Source organism: Malus domestica, chromosome 17 (genome assembly GCF_042453785.1).
Source record: "Malus domestica chromosome 17, GDT2T_hap1".
Lineage (NCBI taxonomy): Eukaryota > Viridiplantae > Streptophyta > Magnoliopsida > Rosales > Rosaceae > Malus > Malus domestica.
The window spans coordinates 14,561,064-14,582,370 of record NC_091677.1 but is presented as its reverse complement, the minus strand read 5'-3'; the positions used below and the strand labels follow the sequence as shown (position 1 = coordinate 14,582,370).

Sequence of the window (21,307 nt, the reverse complement as noted above, 5' to 3'; positions counted from 1 at the left end):
TATATATGTACATATATATGTACACGTGTGTGTGTGTGTGTATTGAACCATGCACTTGGTTGGTGATCTGATGAGCTGAACTTCATACGGCTACAGTGAAAGCTGCTAATTTATGACATGGGGCGAACTGCGCGCTGCAGATTAGTTAGTGATAAGATTCTTATTATTTATTATTAAAAATGGTAGATTTACCCTTTCTATCAGATTAATATTAATCATATGACCTCAAGACAACTGGGGTATTAAAAATGATAATATTTACCCTTTTTGGGTGTGCTTTAGTAATTTCTTGATGAAAAGTACACAAGATATAATACAATTGACATTATAATTTTTATTCTGTCATGCATATCTTCAAACTCAATCAGTAAATTAATGTCATAATCCAAATTATCATCAAATAAATGAGTGAATATTTTTTACATCAGACATTAATTAATTAGTTATTTTAGTTTCTTTTCTGTGTAGCTTCTTAAGTACATCCATGCGCAGTTGAGCATATAAAACCTCTTGGTGCTGAATAAAACATCAAAACATAACTTCTCTGTGATGTTCATGACAAAGGTTCACCCTGAGGCACCACTCTCCTCCTCCCTTGCCGAATACTGCACTTCGAAACAAGAAACATTCACCATCTGGATGAAGTCTCTCATACTGAATAGCAATGGCTGCACCGTCTTTGATTCTAACGGGAAAATTGTGTATCGCGTAGATAACTATGACTGCAAATGCAGAGGTGAAGTTTATCTTATGGATCTGAAAGGCAAAACCTTATTCACCATACGGAGAAAGGTATAATCTAATAGTAGCTACATAATTGTAAGTTATAACACCATTGAGTTGGAGACTAGACTTAATTTTGCTGATGACACTGGTGCTTTTGGTATGCAGAAATTCCATTTACCTGGGATTTGGGAGGGCTACAGATCCACAGGTAAAGAGATCAACCCAAAGAAGCCTGGATTTCAATTAAGAAAAAGCTCTAGGTTGTGTAGAGGAAGGTCACTATGTAAGGTTGTTGTAGGGCTAGACAAGAACCAACCACACCAATACAGAATAGAAAGCTTGAGCAGCAAGTCATCCTACAAGATACTTGACAAGTTTGGAAGACCAGTTGCAGAGGTAAATTCTGTCTCATCCTTATATTTTGGGAATTGTTGAATATCGTTTATCGTGTGCTCATCTCTCTCTCTCTCTCTCTGATTCTTTTTTATTAGCGATGAGTGCATGATACCAATATTGGAGTACCCCAATAATAGCTTCAAGCCTAAATGATATAACTGAAATAAGTTAATGATATATCATGTAGAGACTAATTAATGGTATTTTATTTAACAGGTAAAAAGGAAACAATCAGCATGTGGAGTGGTTTTAGGAGAAGATGTTTTGACAGTGGTAGTAGAACCGCTCGTAGATCACAGTCTCATCGTAGGGCTTCTTGTTGTGTGCGGCCTCATCAACCGTAAAATGTGAAAGTGTGGAAGCAAGTCAACGACAGTATCAAGCAATTCAAGACGTAATGTCTATATGTATATTGAAGATCTTTTAGTTTTTCCACCTTATTCTTCCTTGAAAATCAAGGATTGAATTAGGATTGTATATTGTAAATGATCCAAAATAGTGAAGAGAAGAACGATGCTCAAACTGTAGTTAGTGAAAATTGATCAATTACTTCGGTTTTTGTTAACCACTTTTTTGTCAAATTCAGGGAAAGCTAAGGACTTGTTTGGTATTCAATTCAAATTCAACTTTTTAAACTCAAAAACAGGTTTTGAGTGTCATATTAAGAATTCTTGTTTGGTAAATTTTTTTTAAGAACACAACTCAAAACTAACTTAATAAATAGCCTTACTTCCTAAAACAGAAAAGTGAGAATTTACAGTTTTTAGAGAACCTCTCTCTGCTTTTTCACACATTTCTCTCTCCTTGTCCTCTCTCTCTCTCACCTCTTTCCTTCTTTCTCCCTCACTCCTCTCACCGGTAACTAAAACAAATTTCCGTGTCGTCTCTTTTCTCTCTTTCTCTCTCCCTCACTGGTAAATAGAAAAAAAAATTAAGAGGACGATCTCCATAGCAAACGCCATTCAATTTCACCCCGAGCTCCATTTGATTTCACTCGATATTCGTTCCATTTTGCTAAGAGATTTGTTTGATTTCACCACTAGATTCGTTCGATTTTACGAACTGGTTGGCAATCTGGGTTTATTTGTTCTCAAGCTTTGAAGATTCACACTTGCCTCTAAAATCTGCATTTTTTGTCTTTGAATATCTGACAAAGATCTAAAAATAAGTTTCAAGTTCTCAAAACCAAATGAAGTTTTTGGTCTTATGAATCATAGTTAGAAATATGCTCTTGAAACAAATCAAAATTTTCAAGTCCAAATTTCTAAATAGAATGACAAGTAGACACTAAATTGGGCTACCCTTGCCTTATTAACACCAAATCCAATGACAAAGTGTCATATCCACTTCTTTGGCCTTGTTTGGTATATAGGACTATTCCAATTAAAATGCTTTATAAAGGATGGAATCAAATATAGACTTGACAACGTGTCGTGCCATACTCTTGTCATGTTTTGCTAGTACATAGTAACTTGGTCCCTTAAAGTTCATGCTCACATTGTATAAATCTCTTATGATCCCGACCGAACATGGCTTGACCTAAATCCTAAATCTTTCGTACATACTCATCCCATACATGATTTTATCAGATCTAGCTAGACTGAATCTAATCTCAATCCAATTTTAGCCCTCCAAAAAGGGTCTAAGACACTATTATGTCATCAACTATATAACTTAATTACATTGTTCAACTCAATTTGTGTCAAATTCAACTTATCATTGAAGTTCCAAAACACCAAAGGGTCACCACTTAATGCTACGGTATTGTAGTTTTTCCTTTTCACTTGCAAGTGAACAGTTTTAAGTTAAAATCTCGTGAATATCGAATTAGGTGCTATTCCTCCTCCCTTTAGTGTAATTATATATCGTTACATATAGAAAAGGGACTAGTCTTGTTGGAATTCCTCTGTCCCACATCGAGCAAAGAGCTTGAGAACAAGCAATTTATATAGAATTATCTCACTCTAACTAATACCCAAGCCTTTTGTATTAAAACCCCACACCTAACGGATTGAGCAGGTGGCTAAGTGGGGATAATATCAGTGTTGTTGGAGTATCTACCTGAAATTTAAGAAGTCTAATTAAAGATGGGCAAACTTGTACACGACAATCCATGTTTTTTCTCATGGCATGTTTGGAAGCATATTTTTTTTACGATGAGAGTGTTAATGTGTTAAATAGTTAATTATTAGAAGAGAGAAAAATAATTGAGAATCAATCCTGCACCAGAATGCATAGTTAGTTGTTTAAAATTACTTCTTCAAAAAGAACTTAAGTTAAAAGTGTATTTATTATAAACATTTAATAAATTTATAAAAAAATTAAAGTGTTTCTTGGATAAACATTTCACATTAAGGTTTTTTTTTTTAATATTTTAATTATTTAATTATTTAGACATGTGATTCTTCAAAAAGACGCTTATATGAGCAAAAACCATTTCTATGCTCAATAGAAACACTTTTGCATGTCACTATTTGTATCCCATTCCAAATGCGTTTCAAAACAAAAAATTGGGGGGGTTCAATTTCATTCGTTCGATTGTTTGCCAAAATTGAAAACCAAACCGAAATGTTCGATTTGAGTTTTTTTTAATAAAATCTAAAAATTGGTTTTAAAAAAAAAATCTGAAAAATCATAGCAAGGAGGAAGAGAGAAATTTGTGTTGTGAACTTCGTGGCGGATCAATATTTTTATTTATTTTTTGAACAAATGATATTATTTATACTAAAAGGGTGGGAGACTGGGCTAAATCTCATAATGAGTTAGCAATAATGTGGTTCAAATTCGTTTTAACGATAATTGAATTTAAAAGATTTCAATTACAAATGAAGAGAAATAGTACTAAGTGGCTTGCGACGGATCACTAAGCCGGCGAGAAATAGTACTAAGTCACACAAGAGTTTCCTGATCAAGAAACTGACCAAGAAAATGAGGTAGACTAGACCCATCCCTCACTGGTTCCATATGAGGGCCGAAAACACAATCAGGTACAATGCATAACATAGGCACTAGCGCCACCAAGCTCGGATTCTAAGGTGCTTTGCTCCCAAATTTTCAATGAAAATTTAGCATATTATGTATGTTTGATTTAGGGGTTTTAGTTTCTGATTCAGACCTTAGAAGGAGAGAGGGAAGGGAGAAGGGGGGTGTGAGAGAGAAAGAGAGAGAGCCGTGCAGCTGGGGATAGTGGAGGGAGAGAATTGATTAGAGAGAGAAAAGACAAATGATAGAGAGAAAGGGAGCGTGCGGCAAGGGTTAGGGCAAGGAGAGAATGAGTGGGTTATATTGACTTTGGGCTTATGCAACGGGCCTCGGATGAAAATGTTTATTAATTTTGGGCTTACGAATAGGGTTTTACAGGAAAACTTGTTAAACCACCTCGTTGAAAGAAAATTCGGTTCAGTTTAATTTGATTCGGTTTTTGAACCATTGAAATGAAATGAACCAAAAGACTTCGGTTCAATTCATTTTTTCTAATTTGATTCGGTCATTTTTTGGTTTGGTATTTTTAGGGTTCGATTCAATATTCGGTTCGATTTTTTTTATTTTTGGTTTTCCGCCCACCCTTAAAACAAAAGGAAAACTAATGAAAAGGGCTTGAAAACTTTGAGTTTTAATGATAAGGACAAAATAAAGGATAAAGTGAATAGTACCATGATTGACTTTTTAGTGTAAAAATTTGTTTTTTCGTTAAAGTAAACAGTACCGAATATTTTTCGTTAAAGTTTCCTAAAACAAACCCTTATAAAGAGCCGGAATCATGCGTGTCGTAGCATGATGACTTGGTTATATATGAATGAAAATTCTATTTTCCCCGGCAGATTCTCCTTTTATTTTCTCACCTATTTTCCCGAGAAACCCACGTAGGCATTAATGTGGTGGAGATCAGCCTCCTTCATTCTCGACAAGCAGGGCCAGGAGCGAAACGACGCCGTATTGGCCTCGAAACCCGATTCCCTCACTCTCTCCTCGCCACCACCGCCTTCGTCCATGGCTGACGCTCTGCAGAGCCCTAACCCTAAGATATCAGCCTACTACCAGACCCGGGCGGCCCACCACGGCGTCGTCACCAGCGACTGGCTGGCCCAGGCCCAAGCTGCCGTGGGCAGAAACCCCGACGACCAAGGGCAAATCGGCGCCGAGGTTGAAGCTAAGTCTGGGTCTAATTCCGGCAAGCCCTTCAGCGTCATCGAGGAGTTCAATAGCTGGCGAAAGCAGCCCGATTTGGCGGAGGCCGTGGCGGCGATTCGGGCCTTAGCGTCTGTGATTCGGTCCAGTGAGGCCACCACTATGATGGAGCTCGAAATTGAGCTAAAGAAGGCCTCCGAGTCTCTTAAAGTGAGTCCACTATGCCCTGTTTGTTTCACTGAAAAGCAGTTTTCAGGATTTGAGCTTTTATGAATGGATTGTTGAAAATTAACCATGCCTTACTGAAAATATCTGAATCAAGAACCATAGATATGTTTGGAATTACAGTGATTTAGGGTTTGTCCTATGGTAAATGCTGTTATCTTAATCCTAATTAAATTATGTTAATTAGAATTAAATTGTCTGAATTTCATTGTTAGTTTTTTGGGCAATTGAATTTGGTACTCAAAATTTTCTGATTTGGTGATTTGTTAACTTGCTTGTCTCGTCGTCTGGATTGCGGTTTCATTCGTTTGTAGGTCTTGCCACGATATTATTGTTTAAACTTAATTTAGAGTAAATCTAGCTTGCATGAAGTGTTACTTTGTTAAATCAAGTTGCCGCTTCGTATGAGATGTCAAGTTATAATCTTCATTCCCCTTCAAACAAAAGAAAAGTTATGACCTTTGATATATTTTCCAAGCAGAAAAGTAGAACTCTGGATTTTTAGGATTAATGTGATATACCTTTTACTTCAGTCGTGGGACACGACCTCTATTTCTTTGACTGCTGGATGCGACCTGTTCATCCGGTATGTTACTCGAACTTCGGCTTTAGAGTATGAGGACTTCAACTCAGCCAAGTCTCGTTTGATTGAACGTGCAGAGAAGTTTGGGGAGATATCTATGAAGGTACACGACATAATATGTCGCTCTTTGATGTAATACACAACTCTTTTATGTATCTTTAACAGTGTCATCTTCCAGTTATTCAGTCACACTCGTCTAAGATTGCAGGCCCGCAGAATCATTGCTGTGCTTAGTCAAGACTTTATATTTGATGGTTGCACCATATTGGTTCACGGTTTCTCTAGAGTTGTTCTAGAAGTATTAAAGACTGCGGCACAGAGCAACAAACTCTTTCGAGTTTTCTGTACAGGTTTTCTTCTTTATCATGCAGTGAATTATAGTTTGTGTGCACATAAACTGGAGTAAGACAGGTTTAACAACATAAGTTAAAATCTGTATCCACTTGGCACCTCTTATATGGGATAGAGAGATTTCGGATTCTTGGTCTGTTTTTTCTTTTACATCAACACACAGATTGGCCAGATAGAAAAGCTGTCTTTATTCTTGCTTTGAATTATGTTTCTTTGCATCTTTGCTTTCAAATTGTTTGTAACAGGTAGGATTAGTATGAAATGTTTGCCTTATGGGCGGTTCTGCTGTACTCGTCTCCCATATGATTCAATCTTTATGCTGTAAACTGCAGAGGGAAGACCAGACAGAACAGGATTACGATTGTCAAATGAGCTGGCCAAGCTTGATGTTCCTGTGAAGCTTCTAATAGACTCTGCAGCAGCATATACCATGGATGAGGTCGACATGGTATTTGTTGGGGCAGATGGAGTGGTTGAAAGTGGAGGTATCATCAATATGATGGGAACATTTCAAATTGCCTTAGTGGCACACAGCATGAACAAACCGGTTTATGTGGCTGCTGAAAGCTACAAGGTATGCCAAAATGTTTTCTACACTATATCTAGTGAACGAAATCATATATTAGGAAACGTAATAGTTAGCAAATAATGCGATACCTATAAAGATAATCCTTTTATCCATGATCTGGCACTTGATGTGCCTTACTAATTGGTGGTGTGATTTAGGAGTACAAATTTGTAGTAGATTTAGGAGTAGCAAATTGCAGTTTCGCAGAGGTATTTGTAGATTCAAATATCAATGTTTGTTTATTAGTTCCCCAAAGATTAAATTGTAGCAGTGGTCCCTCAACTTTAATCCAATTGGAGCAATGGTCCTTCAACTAAAAATTCATTACCATTGGTCGCTCAACTCATCAAAACGTGTAGCTATGGTCATTTTCGTCAACTTCGTCAGAATTTTATCAAAATGAGTTATGTTGGAAGAATCATTGCTACAATTGGGTTAAAGTTTGAGGGACCATTACTACTGAGTTAAAGTTGAGGGACAATTTCTCCAATTGAATTAAAGTTGAAGAACCAATGGTAATAGATTTTTAATTGAGGGACCATAGCTGCATGTTTTTATGAGTTAAGGGACCAATGGTAATGGATTTTTAGTTGAGGAACCATTGCTCCAATTGAGTTAAAGTTAAGAGACCGTTGCTACAATTTACTCTCCCCAAAACATCACACATTTGATTTGTTGTTTTCCAGTTTGCTCGCCTTTATCCATTGGACCAGAAAGACATGGCCCCTGCATTACATCCCATTGATTTTGGGGTACCCATCCCATCCAAGGTTGAAGTTGAAAGGTCTGCCCGTGATTATACTCCTCCGCAGTATCTTACTCTGCTCTTCACGGATTTGGGCGTACTAACTCCGTCGGTGGTCAGCGATGAGCTTATTCAGCTATACTTGTGATATTTTCCCAGTTTGTAACTTTTCCCCGAAATTCAAATGAGGGGTAGAATTTTGTTAAATTTGTACCATTATGTGATATGATGCAGGTGTTAATCTTTTGTAGTTACTGGACCTTCACGTTGTTAAAAGATTGGAGTCTGCTAAGAGGATGTTCGCAACCTTCTCACTTGGATCTTCTTGGCTCTCTTTTTTATTTTGCAATCTTACTTCATGGTTGAAACCGTCTAGTTTCCAAGTCACCTATTAAAGATCAATGTTGCAAAAAGGTCAACTAAATTGGAAATCGTTTAATTGTTTGATTTACGATGTCAAAATTCAAGTATTTAAGTGATATTTGAGGAACATGATTACTCATCATCGGTTCATGACTTGTGCAATTTCCATTTAGGAATTTCAAGTCAACTTGAGTAGGAGGCACAATCAGCCTTTTTGTTATTATCATTTTGCTCATCCTGAATTGGTATTAGATCAACTTGGAAACGGTAGTTTTTCTCATACTTGAAAGATCAGGTATCATATATTTCTGATTTAGGACTCCTGAAGTATACATGTCATTTGTTAACCATGACCAATCAGAGCTAATAGTTCTTCAATCCACTACATTCCAAGTTCAAACTTTTCCTCATTTAAAAAAAGTTTCTTTTTGTTGTTAAATAACAAACGATGAAGAATAATGGACTACAAAAAATAGCAAAAACCCAAAGTCAGTTTTAATTGGTTCTCATTGCTTTTATTTTTATCTGTTTTTTTTTCTTTGACCCCCTCAATCACTACGAACGCCCTCAATCAGTGCAATGAGATGTGTTTATTTAGCTATCCCTTGACTTGAAATGGGAGTAGGTTTGAAAAAAGTATCTTCTAGTGTCTTGGGTTGGGCTATGAGTGTCTCTTAACGCCACCTTCTTTTTTCTCATCGGAGTTATTTCACAAAAAAAATTTGCCATGGTAAGGAAGAAGGGAGGAAAAAGCACACTTGGAGAGCACAGTACAACGGAGAGTTGTATGCGGTGTTTGGAAAGGATTAATCGCTATGGAAAAGGAACTTATTGATTCTCTCCCAATTGGTTGTACCGTAGTTGTGATGCTTGACTTCACAGGCGAGGTCTCTATGGCCAGCTGCCTCAAGGAAAAGAATAGAAGAAGCATTTGACTCCTTCATGCATGCTCCACTTGGCTCGGGGGAATATAGCTCAATTGGTAGAGCTCCACTCTTGCAATTGGGTCGTTGAATGTTGGCCAGGCAGTAATGATAGTATCTTATACCAGAATCGGTGGCTCACATTTTTTAAGTAATGGGGAAGAGGACCGAAACATGCCACTGAAAAACACCACTGAAACAAAAATGGGTTGTCAAGAATGTAGAGGAGGTAGTATGGGCAGTTGGTTTTCTTAGGAATAGGAATAGTCCTATTGAAAGCAATATAGATAAAAAGGGTTATAAGGAAAGTTTAATCATCTGATGATGAGATTGACCACTCTGAAGAGAGAGAGACCAAACTAACTTGTAACTTCTTTTCCAAGTACAGTACAGCAATATATGTATATATGCCACAGCAAATATATCACATTTCAAAGTTTGTTTTTGTTATTGGGATTACGGAGGAGCTTCTCCCTCGCTGTAACATGAACCTCTTCAAAATGAGTCTCCGGAATCCAGTTCCCCCGTGTTCAGGTTTCTCATCCAAAACGCTTCCTTTAGTCGTCATAGTTTGCTGCAGTATTATTAAAAGTTCTACTGCCGGATTCTGTTGTTCTTGTCCTCACTGTGGTCGCTGCCGCCTTCTGCCCTCTTACACTCTCAGCTGCAGCCTTATACCATCGCCTGTAACAATTATAAACAAAATCCTAAATAACATCAGACACAAATCTTATAATATAAAATAATTTAATATATCACACTTGATAAGAAATTATGCGAAATTAAACAAAGATATACGGACGACCATAACTCATATCTGTGTGAACTAAAGAAACAAATACCAACCTGAGAAGGAGAAAAGGGATTGTAGGAACCTTAGCCATGTGATTAAACAAACTTATATATATACGTAGGGTTTGGTTGGGATAGATTTTGGAAGAAGCTCCAGTATGTATACGTAGGCGTAGGGTTTTATGAGGATTAAGGGAAAACATATAGGGGCGCAGACTGTGATGGTAATACTTATATATCTCGACTCTCAATTGAATTATGACTTTTTTTCTAATTTGAGAAAGAGATGCGATTGATTGTGGTAGAAAAGTATTAGGATTCGATAGCGATTGTGCCTCTATCAATCACGTAGGATTTTATATGTTTTCCTGCAATATGTTGATACAGAGACACACTTACACGTCCAAGTTTTGGGATTTTATGCTTTTGACCATACAACTACGCCATGAGAAAGTGGAATCGAGTAAAGTACTGCCACGCCTTAATTGGGGGGCAAGGACTTGTTAAATAATGCATCTTATTCTTCTAATATTGGGAAACACTGAGTGGCAGATTCATATAAATCGTATCATGCATGTAGAACTAATGTTGTCTTGCATGGCAAGTATTGGTCTGAATGACGAACCTTAATTATTGTTTACAATTATGGTTAACACAAGGGTATAATTCTAGTTATCCTTTAATGATGTTCCACATTTAAATTATAACTGAGGATATTTCAATGCATGTTTGAGTCATGTTTTCTTGCAGTACGATCAAGTAACAAAAATTGCTATCATGTTATGACTGTGAATTTGTATAAAATATATTGACGATAATCAACTTAATTATAAGTGGTCTCAATTTACAGTATGACATTGAAACATTTTATAACTGTGTTATGATCTTCTTTAACACTATAGCGATAAAATCTTAACACCATATTGATCACATCTCAGTTTTGATTATGAAGTTTGATTGGATGATCGATTGTCCTTTAAGTACTATTTTCATCCTTAAGGGACCGTTTGATAACCATTGTTTTTAAGTTTTCACTTTAAATTGAAATCTTGTTAGTAACTATTTTCAGTTTTTTTTAAAAAAATAAATAAAAACTGAAAATTACTTTATTGAGTTTTAAAATTTGACATTGAGTTTTCAGTTTTAGATTTCATTTTTAAAAAACTGAAAATAGTTACCAAGCAATATTTTAGTTTTTCAAAAAATAAAAAATAAAATAAAAAATGGTTATCAAATAGCTTCTAAGTATAGCACAGCTACCATCAAACAGTTTTTGATTTATACTCTCGTTAATCACACCCTCATGAGCTTCGAATAATTTTTCAATAGGGTACTAGAATATTGGTCCACACTCAACACATATATTCGGGATACTATTTATACCTTTTCAAGCCAATTATTCTAATAAAATTGCAAAGCCATTGATTCCCAATGCAATAACCGAAATATATGGGGAAAAAAAGAAATGAAAAGTTCATGGGCATCCTCTTCTTCTTTTACACTCTTATGACTCTTGTAATCTACATGTGTGATGAAGCTAATGAGTTAATTTATTTTTTATCAATACCATGATAATTTGCTCTAAGAGACGGAAAATTTGAATTAAGTCGCTCAATAAGTCATTTATAGATAAAAATACATGACATTAAAAAGACTTTCGACATCTAAGTGTAGAAATACGACTTGTAGTATATATGGCAGACTGAATGATGATTTTCTTTTGAGATTTTTTTTTTCTCTTCTACTGAATAAAACTAGAAGTAAGAATTAAACCTTTATCAAGGCCACACAACTAGAAACTTAACCCATGAATTTGAAGCCCATGGCAAGGCCAATTTCGTTTAGCGAGGCCACTACTAAGGACATGATCAAACAACTTATTCAGCAGAATAACAGAATGGACAATTATATGTTGCAAAACCACCAATGACTTTGGATGAGGAGCCATATCCATGAGCCCTTTCCTTGTATTAAGGACTATATATGCATGCGGATGGGCTTGTAAGGACTGTATTTTTACTTTATAGTTTCTTGAAGATTTAAGATTTTGGTTCACCAGTCATTTAGTACTATGGTCTAGTGGTATTCCTCTTCACTTGTAAGTAAAAGTAGCTAGGTTCGATTCTCACCAAAGGTGAACTTGAAGCCACATAATTGCTAGCCTATTGTGAGACTAAGCTCATCTCCTCCTCCTATTTAGTGTAGATAATATCGTTTGTTAAAAAAAAATTAAAAAAAAAGATTTTGGTTCACCAAAATATAAGAAGTTATGAGATTATGTCATTAATATTACAGTCTACTTATTTTTTGTTTCACTCAAGTGATAGCTTTAAAATTTAACTCTATAAATTGTGAGTCTAGTACTTAATAATGAATGGCTCATTGTATAGAGTTACCCAAAACCTCACCCCAATCTGTTGTAAAGAAATAAAAATAAAATTTAGGCCAATATTTATATTTCGGCATATGTCAATGGTCATTTCATTTTCTAGCACTAGTCCAATTTAAAAAATTATCCACCTCAACTAAGGTCGACAAAAACAACATCCCTATCCAACTAAGGTCAATACACTTGCTAAAACAATCTCCATTAACCTCTCCTTATTTTATTGACTTTTGGACAATATGTCCCTAATTCTTTTTACACGCTGAATTAGAGTTACTAGAAACCTAATAAAGCCTAGAGAGCCTATCTTGGTTTGTGTGTCATCTCAGAAGTTGTGCACCTCGATTTGTGTGCAAAGGTACTTTACCAAGATTTATGTGTCTACTGTACTTTTAAATGAGTGTATTGGAAATGGTTGATTGTTGGTGGGTAGGTGGATCATGGACCATATTAGAAATATTCTATTGAACTTGTACGTCTATGTGACTGAATATTGGTTTGATAATGTGTATGTTTACAATTGTGATTCATGTTGAATTGATGTATGTTGTATTGGGATGTATGATGTGTGATGATGCGACTGCACCATGTAGCAGTGGTAAATAGATGGTCTCGGCTGATTAATTTGCATTGGGGGACCATACTATTATGTATATGCCTATATATAGTCCCGCCTAGTTAATTCGCGTTGAGGGGTTACTGCCTACCTTGTTACATCATTTACATAGGTGGTTCCGCCTATTAATCCGCATTGGGGAACCACACTATTAAAGGCATGTATGTGGTCCCGCCTAGTTAAAACGCATTGGGGATTCACTGCTTACTTGGTTACATTACTACCATAGGTGGTCCCGCCTAGTTAATCCGCATTAGGGGACAACACTATTGGATGCTTACATATCGTCCTACTTGGTTAATCCACATTGGGGGCCATATGCATCCTATGGGTGACTCTGCCTAATGAATTTGCATTGGAGACCCTGCCTACTTGGTCACATTATATCCATACATGGTTCCACCTGGTTAATCCGTATTGGAGGACCAAACTATTGAATGGATGCCTATGGTCCTACTTGGTTAATCCACATTGGGGGACAACACGTCTCTTAGAGATGGATTTTGTTGAGTAGTCCGGAATCCCTTTCCCTAATCGGTTCCATTGAGTGGTCCAAAACCCTATCTTTGTTGTATTCCGTTGAGTGGTCTAGAACATTATCATCGTTGGATTTTATTGAGTGGTTCAAAACCTTATCTTCGTTGGATTTTGTTGAGTGGTTTAGAATCCTTTCCCTTAATCGGTTTCGTTAAGAGGTCCAGAACCCAATCTTTGTTGGATTCCGTTGAATAGTTCGGAATCCCTTTCCATATTCGAATCTGTTGAGTGGTCCGGAACCCTATCTTTGTTGGTTTCGTTGAGTGATCCGGAATCCCTTTCCTTATATGGTTCTATTAGGAACCATAGATTCTTTTGCATAGAAGTTGCTTTTTTTTTTATGTTTGTGTTTGTAACTTGAGGTTACAATGGTGAATTTGGATTTCAAGTAGGTAAATACGACAAACCTTAGGAGGTCGGCTTTATTAAACTTACTAAAGTAATATATGATCTTAATGGTTGATTAATACAGCTAAATGTTAAAATTGTGCATCTTTGATTCATTGAATCGATTATTTGTCGTAAATGTGGAATTGTTGTTGGAAAACAGTGTGATATATGTGGAAGTTGATATGACAATCCTAGTTGGTATATGGTTTCGTTAAGTAGTCTGAAATCTAGTTATTCATGCTCATTGAGTTTTGTTGAGTGATTCTAAAACTCCATGTTTTTTGTTATAAAATACCACGAGAAAAGTTGGAGTAAATAAAGGGTGAAGTACGAATGGTTTGATCCCGTCTTACAGTACGTAGGTAGTCTAACCAGAGGTTAAATGCAGGTATGAAATAAAAGAAAAGGGGTTACTACGCTATTGAACTGTTGGGTTGTTTTTGGTCATGTCTTGGGCCATGTCTTGGGAGTGACACATGGTAATTTCATGAGTAATTTCTGACGTCATATGTCGATACTAGACGTATCTTGAGATCGGGGCTTAACAATATAACAAAAACTAAGATCATTGTGGGTGTCAAAGTATCTTCAATTACATAGTATACCTAAAGACTATTTGAGAAAGGAGAAATGTATATTTTTTTTCCTGGTGCGTGGTAGCGAAGTTCCCTTAACTTTACCCCTCATTTAGTTTTCGTCCCTAAACTCTCATATTAGTTTCTTCAATCCTCTAACTTAACTCTCGTTGCATGAGTAATACTTTCATCAAATCTATCTTCTTTTCCTCAAATTTAAGGGTATAATGTTTTTTCAACAGAAAGAAAACTAATTTATATAAAAAGAGAAGAGCTTGGTTTTTTAAGGTTAAGGAGGAGTTTCTCCTCAAAATACTTCATGACCTATTCACAAAATTTCGTACTTATGATCAAAACCGCTCATATTATAAATCATCATGTAAAGATCATCTCTGCAAAAAATTCAATTAAAACTAATATCGTTTTGTCAATCCGTAAAGAGTTTTGATTATAAGCACAAAGTTTTGTGAATACATCACGGTATTTTAAGGAGGAGTTCTCCTCACTCGTTGAGGAGCCAAAGTCTTTCTCTTTAAAAAATCATTTTTTAAAATTTTTTGGATGAAATTCCTATTCTGTCCCTCAACTTAACAAAAAAGTTGACAGAGTTAACAAAAGGAGTACTAGTGTAGCAAATGACATAATTCGAGATAATGAACCTTTGCTACAATTTAACCTTTTTATAAGTAACTTAGACAACATTATGAAGTATGAGGATTTGCTCTTTAGAAAGTCATCTTGCACTTCTTTGTGATAAAAAAATTATAAATAATAAAGAATTATTAATATGTTTAGAGTGCGAATAACGCTTAATATATATGCCTTTATTGTTTTTTCATTATAAATTACTCACTAACTTAATCATGTCATGCCTTTCTTTCCCCTTCATGATCATTAACCTTCTTTATTTTACTATGAAGGGTGCAAAGCTACGTCTGAAGTGTGCAGTGGAGAACTTTACAATTTATACGGCATTGACAGAGACTAGCTATATATATATATACAGACACACAAATATACAATTGGAGGATAAGAGAATCTGTGTGTAAGATATTGATGCAAGTTTTGTTTGGACGCGGCATTAGCCAAACTGAAACTGAATAGAAACATGGTTGAGGCTGGCTTTCTTTTTCGTTTATAAAAAGGAACCAGTTTGGTGATTTTGTCACGGCAGTCCACCTTTTCGAGGGTCGGGAAAACTTATCGAGACATTTCAACCTCTTTCTAGCCACCATCATGTGATTCACCAGTTTTAAAAATTGAATCCAGGATGTGCAGGTTGAGGTTGACTTTCGTGATTTTAATTTAATTAATTTTCTATATGTGCCCTTCCAATCAAAAGATTGATTAACTACGGGCCTAAACGAAACACACAAAAATATGGTAGAATAGAATTAGTGTATAAGTGGAGCGACAATGCACGATACATATTGTTAATTGCACTCTAAAGTATCCTTTATAAATCATATAAAAAGAAACAAAACAGACAAAATTGAAAAGGTAAGGTGGGAAGCTAGGAGCCTAGGAGCATATCTCAGAAGATTTCCTTTTTCACATGAGTTTTGTCTTGAATTATTTGTGAGTGATATATGGATGCAAGATGCACATGGATGGTGATCAAACCTGTTCACTTTCGAGAAATCTCGTGTGTTTTGTAAAAAGAAAATTGTAGTAATAGTTCCTTAACTTTAACTTAATTAGAGCAATAGTCTCTTAACTAAAAATTCATGACCGTTGATCCCTTAACTTATCAAAACGTGCAGTTATGACATTTTTCATCAACTTCGTTAACACTTCCGTCAATGGAGTCACATGTGTCACACATGATGCTGAATCAAATGACAAATATGAAAACCAAATAAGAAAAATTGTAGTAATGGTCATGAATTTTTAGTTAAGGAATCATCGTTCTAATTGAATTAAAGTTGAGGGACCATTATTACAATTTTCTCTTTAGTAAATTCCCAAATATCTTTCTAAAATATTTAAACCAATATGTGTGTTCAAATATTAGTAATATAATACATGTTAAAGCATTTGAGGAACGTAGTACTTAGTGACATGATGAGAAGTAGTATGAAAGGGGATTAGTGTGAGAGAAAATTATGAGATAATTTTGTTTCTTATATAGTAACTTAAATTAGTTCTTTACCATATGGGATGATTTTATTAATGAAATCCAAGTAAGAGCATAATTGGCATAAGATCATCTCCACCCGTTTTAGGAGGGCAAGGCATGGGCAAGGGTCGTGAAATTGTTCTTACTATTTACTCTAAACAGTAATTGCCTTCGTGCAAGTTTATCCGTTTGAGAAGAGGAAGAGTAAGGACAAGGCGATTACTATTCACAAATATATTTTTTATTCACAAAAATGTTTAATTAATTTGTTTAAGTGCGTTGAAGAAAGAAAAAAAATTGATTTTTTTTATAAATTTTTTGTTAATTTTTTTTACCTTTGGATTATTCTTGACCGTTAATTTTCATTTCTTTTTAAAAATCAGATGCACCAAATTGTGCCACATGGCACAACCTAAAATTTTCAATTCTTTTTAACGTTGGAAATACAACGGACCAGATGAAAGGACCGTTGGAAATCCAACGGCGTGGCAGAGCACGCTGGGTTGTGCACTTGGTGGCCCACACACATGCTTTTTCTGTACCAAACGGGCGCAAGCCCAGGCCGTTTCAGCAGGGGCAGTAGCTCTAGGCCCAATCCCTCCAGTTTTCCCTCCGTTGGAACAAATTTTCTTGAGATGGAGGCAATTTAACCCAACTGTAAGGGCAATTTGGAAAATGGGTGGATATGCTCTAACGACTTAATGGCCAAGGGTTGTAAATAGCCTTTTTTTTTTTTTTTTTTTGGGTAAAGGGTTGTAAATAGCCTTTGACATTAGTAGTCACAGACAAATCACTTAGTAGTGCTTCTCTTAATAATGTTTTTGCGTCATGTGTGTTGCTTATGTGCGATGTGAAGTTTGCGTCCTCCTTGAATTGACTCTCATGAAATGCATATTGATTCCTCGTATTTTTTTAATTTTTTTTTTTTGCCGAAGTGTGAGGTATCCTATACTTTGAAATGTAGGAACAATTCGTAGTGGGATTTGAAAATGGTAAAGATATTTCGGCTTATTTCTTATCGCAATCAAATGACACATGTTTTCCTAAAATTTTCAACGAAGGAATAACACATTTTTTTTATAGCTATGCCTCAAACCTATGCACGGGAGCATTATTTGACTTGGAATTCTACCACATTTCCGTTGGACTACTTGATGTGATTAATTCCTCAACGTATGATCAATCTACATTTTTTTTTCTTTGAAAAAATGATATTGTTCACAATAAGAGAGTGGGGAGCGGGCTACGCCTTATAATAGGCTAGTAATAATGTGGTTCAAATTCACTTTTGGTGATAATCGAACCTAAGACCTCTCACTTACAAGTGAAGAAGAATACTATTAGATTGTAGTACTAAACGACATGATCAATCTACTTAATTACACTAATAAGTTCATATTATATATACTAGAAGATGAGCACACACTTTGTGTGTGAACAATTTCATTTTCTTTTTTGTTTTTTGATTAAGGAGTGTGATTAGTTTTTAAAATTTTTAAAAAGAGTATGAGACAATGTTGATGGGATCTTTTAATAAGGGCATATTTTTCTTAATTACATAATTACCATTTACCCTCTTTATGTAAATATTGTGTATCAAAAGTGAGGGTAAAATAGGAAAAATGGGAATATGATTGTCATTTTGTCAAAAGGTACAAAATTACTATTTTGCCATCCTCATGTCAACATTGTGTATTAAAAAAGGGACACTTTGGATGCGGTCCCTAACTATCAATATTCTTTGATTGAAACCTTGTTAGTTTTTAGTTTTTGATTGAGGTCCCTGATATTAATGTAATAATGTAAGTTACTATATTTTTTTAATTAAAAATTAAAAATTGAAATTTGTAATTGTTTATATTAATGAGATTTTAAATAAAACCCATAATTATGGGATTAAAAATAATAAAATATAAATTATTCTCTCTATTATATTGTGTGTGTGTGTGTGTATATATACATATATGTATGGGTACATTAACCAAAATTAACAAAAAAAGTTATTGTACCAAAACATGGATACATTCTCAAATCAACGAAAAAGAATGTACCCATATAAGTTTAAACATGGATTAAAAAATTTGAAAGGATTTTATATTAAAAAAGGGTACATTTTACATATAACAAATTGATATATTTGAGAATGGGTACATTTAAGATTAAAAAAATTGAAAAATTATATGAATAGGTACATTTAAGATTAAAAAATTGAGAATCTTTTTATACATAAAAAAAAAAAAACTAATAGGTACAAACTTAATTTAATTTAATTTTTTATTATTTTGGAAATGTTTGAATTGAAAATTAATTAGAAGTTTAATAGAGGTGTGAGTATTAAACCCTAAATTAATTACTAATTTTTATATTAAAAAAATTATATAATAAACATGTAAATTCATTATCACATTAATGCTAGGGACTTGAATCAAAATTTGAGAACTAATAAGGTGTTAGTCAATGAACAGTAAAAACTAGGGACTGGATACTAATTTTTTCATTAAAAAATGAAGGCAAAATTGGAAAAGAAAAATGGAACAAAAAGTTGACAAGCCCTCTTCTCATAATAGAATAGAAGAATAGATTTATCCACGTAAAAGCAAACATAGCAAAATACAATAGATATGTATATATATATATATATGATCAATCTACTTAATTGCATTGTACCAACATTGAAGTTCTTGTTTTACTTTTGGTGCAAAGGGAGAAGATATCCTGGAGGACATTTGTCTACTATTGAGATCGAACGGTCCAAATTAAAGAGTCGTTGAGATCGAACGGACCGTGGGAAGCCATGTGGCTTCCCAACGGTAACTTTTCTGTCTGAAAAGTCGACTGACTTTTCTAAAAACTGGTCGGGCGACGCGCCTGACAGTAAAAAAAAAATAAAAATGTTAGACGCCAGGGCTGGCATCACACCCACTCAGAGGCTTGGGCTGTCAGCTCGTCACAGGCCCGAAGCTCAGGCCTCATCTCCGCTTGGACTCCTTCAAGGCTGGAGCAAGTTCACAGGGCATCGGGCCCTTTCCTCTCCCCTGTCCCCCAAGCAATGTCCATGGGTGGACTTGCTCTAATAACATTTTGTATCAGATAAAAATATCGATCGATCCACCCATTCTGTTGTTTTAAATAATAATTTATTGACAGCTAATTGATCAGGGTACAACAAAATCAAGGGGCAGAGCTGCCTGCATTGAAAAAAGATAGTCTCACGACTAAAAAAGGCCAACATGTTTCTTTCTGGATTCTCTTTGTGAGGATTTCAGGGATTCATAAATTTTATTCGTTCATCGTATATTGTGATCATTTTTTTTCAGGTACTGTTTGTGTTCAATATTAAATAAAAAAAATTTAAAAAAATTATGATTACACGATATATAATGAACGAACACGATTCACGAATATCTTAAATCCTCACAAAGAGAATCCAAAGAGGATCCGGACTCTATAAAAAAGGCAGTTGATTGTCATTCCAAATAAATTAATTAATAATATGCATGAGTTGATCGATTCTATCTGGGTTGGTATAGAATAAAAAAGGTATAAATTCGATTCTCCCATATTAGTTATTGATCTTATTCTTGTGATTTTATCTGGATCGGGGAAAACAAATATAACATTAATAAAGGTGGATTAAATCATCAAGGTGATCAAGTCAAGAATAAATCTCATTTGCATGCACTACTTTAATGTATAAAAGATTCTTAGTGAAACGACAAGGGTTTAAAAATTAAAGATGTAACTACAAGATGATCAATCTCTCTCGTTCATTTCATTTCATTTCAAGTGATATGGTTTAGTTGCAGTCTATCTATAGAAGAAATCCTCACAAAGACTCTTTTGACGATGCTTAGGTGAGCAATATATATATATAGAGTTAATTTCTCTCATCATAAGAAAATGTGCATATGAGATGTTCTTATTAGAAATTATGTATCAAATAATATACATTTTCAGGTTAATTAGGTACATTAAGTAGGAGCACTACCAATTATCCAAGTTCTCAACTAGCCAGCTGGTACTTCTCGAGATTTGAACCACTCCCGTTGATTGAAAATAAGAAGTGATCACAACACAGTCTAAATTATATCGATATTTTTTTAGGAGAAATTAGGTTTTCATCATTCATTTTGTTACTTCATTAATTAAAATTTTATTTCTTTTCAATTTTTGATCAAGGTCCTTGTGTATTAATAATATCATTAATTATTTCAATAATAAAATATATTTTATTTCTAAATATATTCATTTAATGTTAAAAATGTTACAATTAGTATATTTATATTTATGACTAAATTTTTTATCATATATTTTTAGTTTTAGTTTGTACCGATTTTTAATTTGTAATTCTTTTTTAACTTGTACCAATTTTCTTTTCAATTTTAATTTGTACCCATATATTAATTTCTTTTTGTACCCATATTTTTTTAAAGTTTATTTGTATTTGTACCCATATATTTTTTTGTGTTTGTACCTTTTATTTTGCTAAATGTACCCATGCTAATTATATGTACCCATTCATGAAAAACTTTTTAATCTTCAAATGTACTTATAGTTAAATATACCAATTTGTTATATGTAAAATCTACCCTTGTTTTTTTATATAAAATCTATTCAATTTTTTTTCTAATCCATTTTTAAACTTATATGGGTACATTCTTTTTATTTTATTTTAAAATATATCCATGTCAAGTTTAATTGAAGAAATTTACTAATGTTATTAAGCCTAATATCTTTTTTTTTTTTTTTTGATTTTGAAGAATGTACCCATGTTTTGATACAATAAATTTTTTGGTTAATTTTGATGAATGTACCCATGTTTATATACACACACACACACACACAATAGTATATTTATTTTTTAATATTTTTAATCCCACAAAT

The 21,307-nt window shown here is 34.4% G+C and overlaps 2 protein-coding genes, 1 long non-coding RNA gene and 1 pseudogene across 4 annotated transcripts; 3 read left to right on the top strand and 1 right to left on the bottom strand.

The window, feature by feature from the left end:
* Positions 1-385: 385 nt before the first annotated feature.
* LOC103403349 (protein LURP-one-related 11-like) lies at positions 386-1,707 on the top strand. Its single transcript, XM_008342159.4, has 3 exons — positions 386-792; positions 892-1,122; positions 1,339-1,707. Exons 1-3 carry the CDS (start codon positions 550-552, stop codon positions 1,471-1,473), a joined length of 609 nt encoding a protein of 202 aa, XP_008340381.3. The 5' UTR covers positions 386-549; the 3' UTR covers positions 1,474-1,707.
* A 2,124-nt stretch (positions 1,708-3,831) lies between these two features.
* LOC139193382 (large ribosomal subunit protein eL39z/eL39x-like) lies at positions 3,832-4,156 on the top strand (annotated as a pseudogene).
* Positions 4,157-4,859: 703 nt separating this feature from the next.
* Positions 4,860-8,036, top strand: LOC103403133 (uncharacterized). Of its 2 annotated transcripts, none has more exons than XM_008341956.4 (5): positions 4,860-5,460; positions 6,009-6,161; positions 6,267-6,408; positions 6,742-6,983; positions 7,664-8,036. In XM_008341956.4, the coding sequence occupies exons 1-5, from the start codon at positions 4,996-4,998 to the stop codon at positions 7,868-7,870; spliced, it is 1,209 nt and encodes a 402-aa protein (XP_008340178.3). In that variant the 5' UTR covers positions 4,860-4,995; the 3' UTR covers positions 7,871-8,036. The 2 variants fall into 2 exon arrangements, with proteins under 2 accessions (XP_008340178.3, XP_017179268.3); XM_017323779.3 differs by having other exon boundaries at positions 4,892-5,460; positions 6,237-6,408.
* Positions 8,037-9,305: 1,269 nt separating this feature from the next.
* LOC139193704 (uncharacterized) lies at positions 9,306-10,015 on the bottom strand. Its single transcript, XR_011578145.1, has 2 exons — positions 9,855-10,015; positions 9,306-9,692 (listed from the first exon to the last, which is right to left on the bottom strand). It is a non-coding gene; the product is annotated as an uncharacterized lncRNA (long non-coding RNA).
* Positions 10,016-21,307: the final 11,292 nt, after the last annotated feature.

Coding starts and splice junctions, on each gene's coding strand:
- LOC103403133 (XM_017323779.3), top strand. CDS start 4,996: ATGTGGTGGAGATCAGCCTCCTTCATTCTCGACAAGCAGGGCCAGGAG. Junction 5,461..6,008: donor AGGCCTCCGAGTCTCTTAAA/GTGAGTCCACTA, acceptor CTTTTACTTCAG/TCGTGGGACACGACCTCTAT. Junction 6,162..6,236: donor TTGGGGAGATATCTATGAAG/GTACACGACATA, acceptor GTCATCTTCCAG/TTATTCAGTCACACTCGTCT.
- LOC103403349 (XM_008342159.4), top strand. CDS start 550: ATGTTCATGACAAAGGTTCACCCTGAGGCACCACTCTCCTCCTCCCTT. Junction 793..891: donor TATTCACCATACGGAGAAAG/GTATAATCTAAT, acceptor TTTGGTATGCAG/AAATTCCATTTACCTGGGAT. Junction 1,123..1,338: donor TTGGAAGACCAGTTGCAGAG/GTAAATTCTGTC, acceptor TTTATTTAACAG/GTAAAAAGGAAACAATCAGC.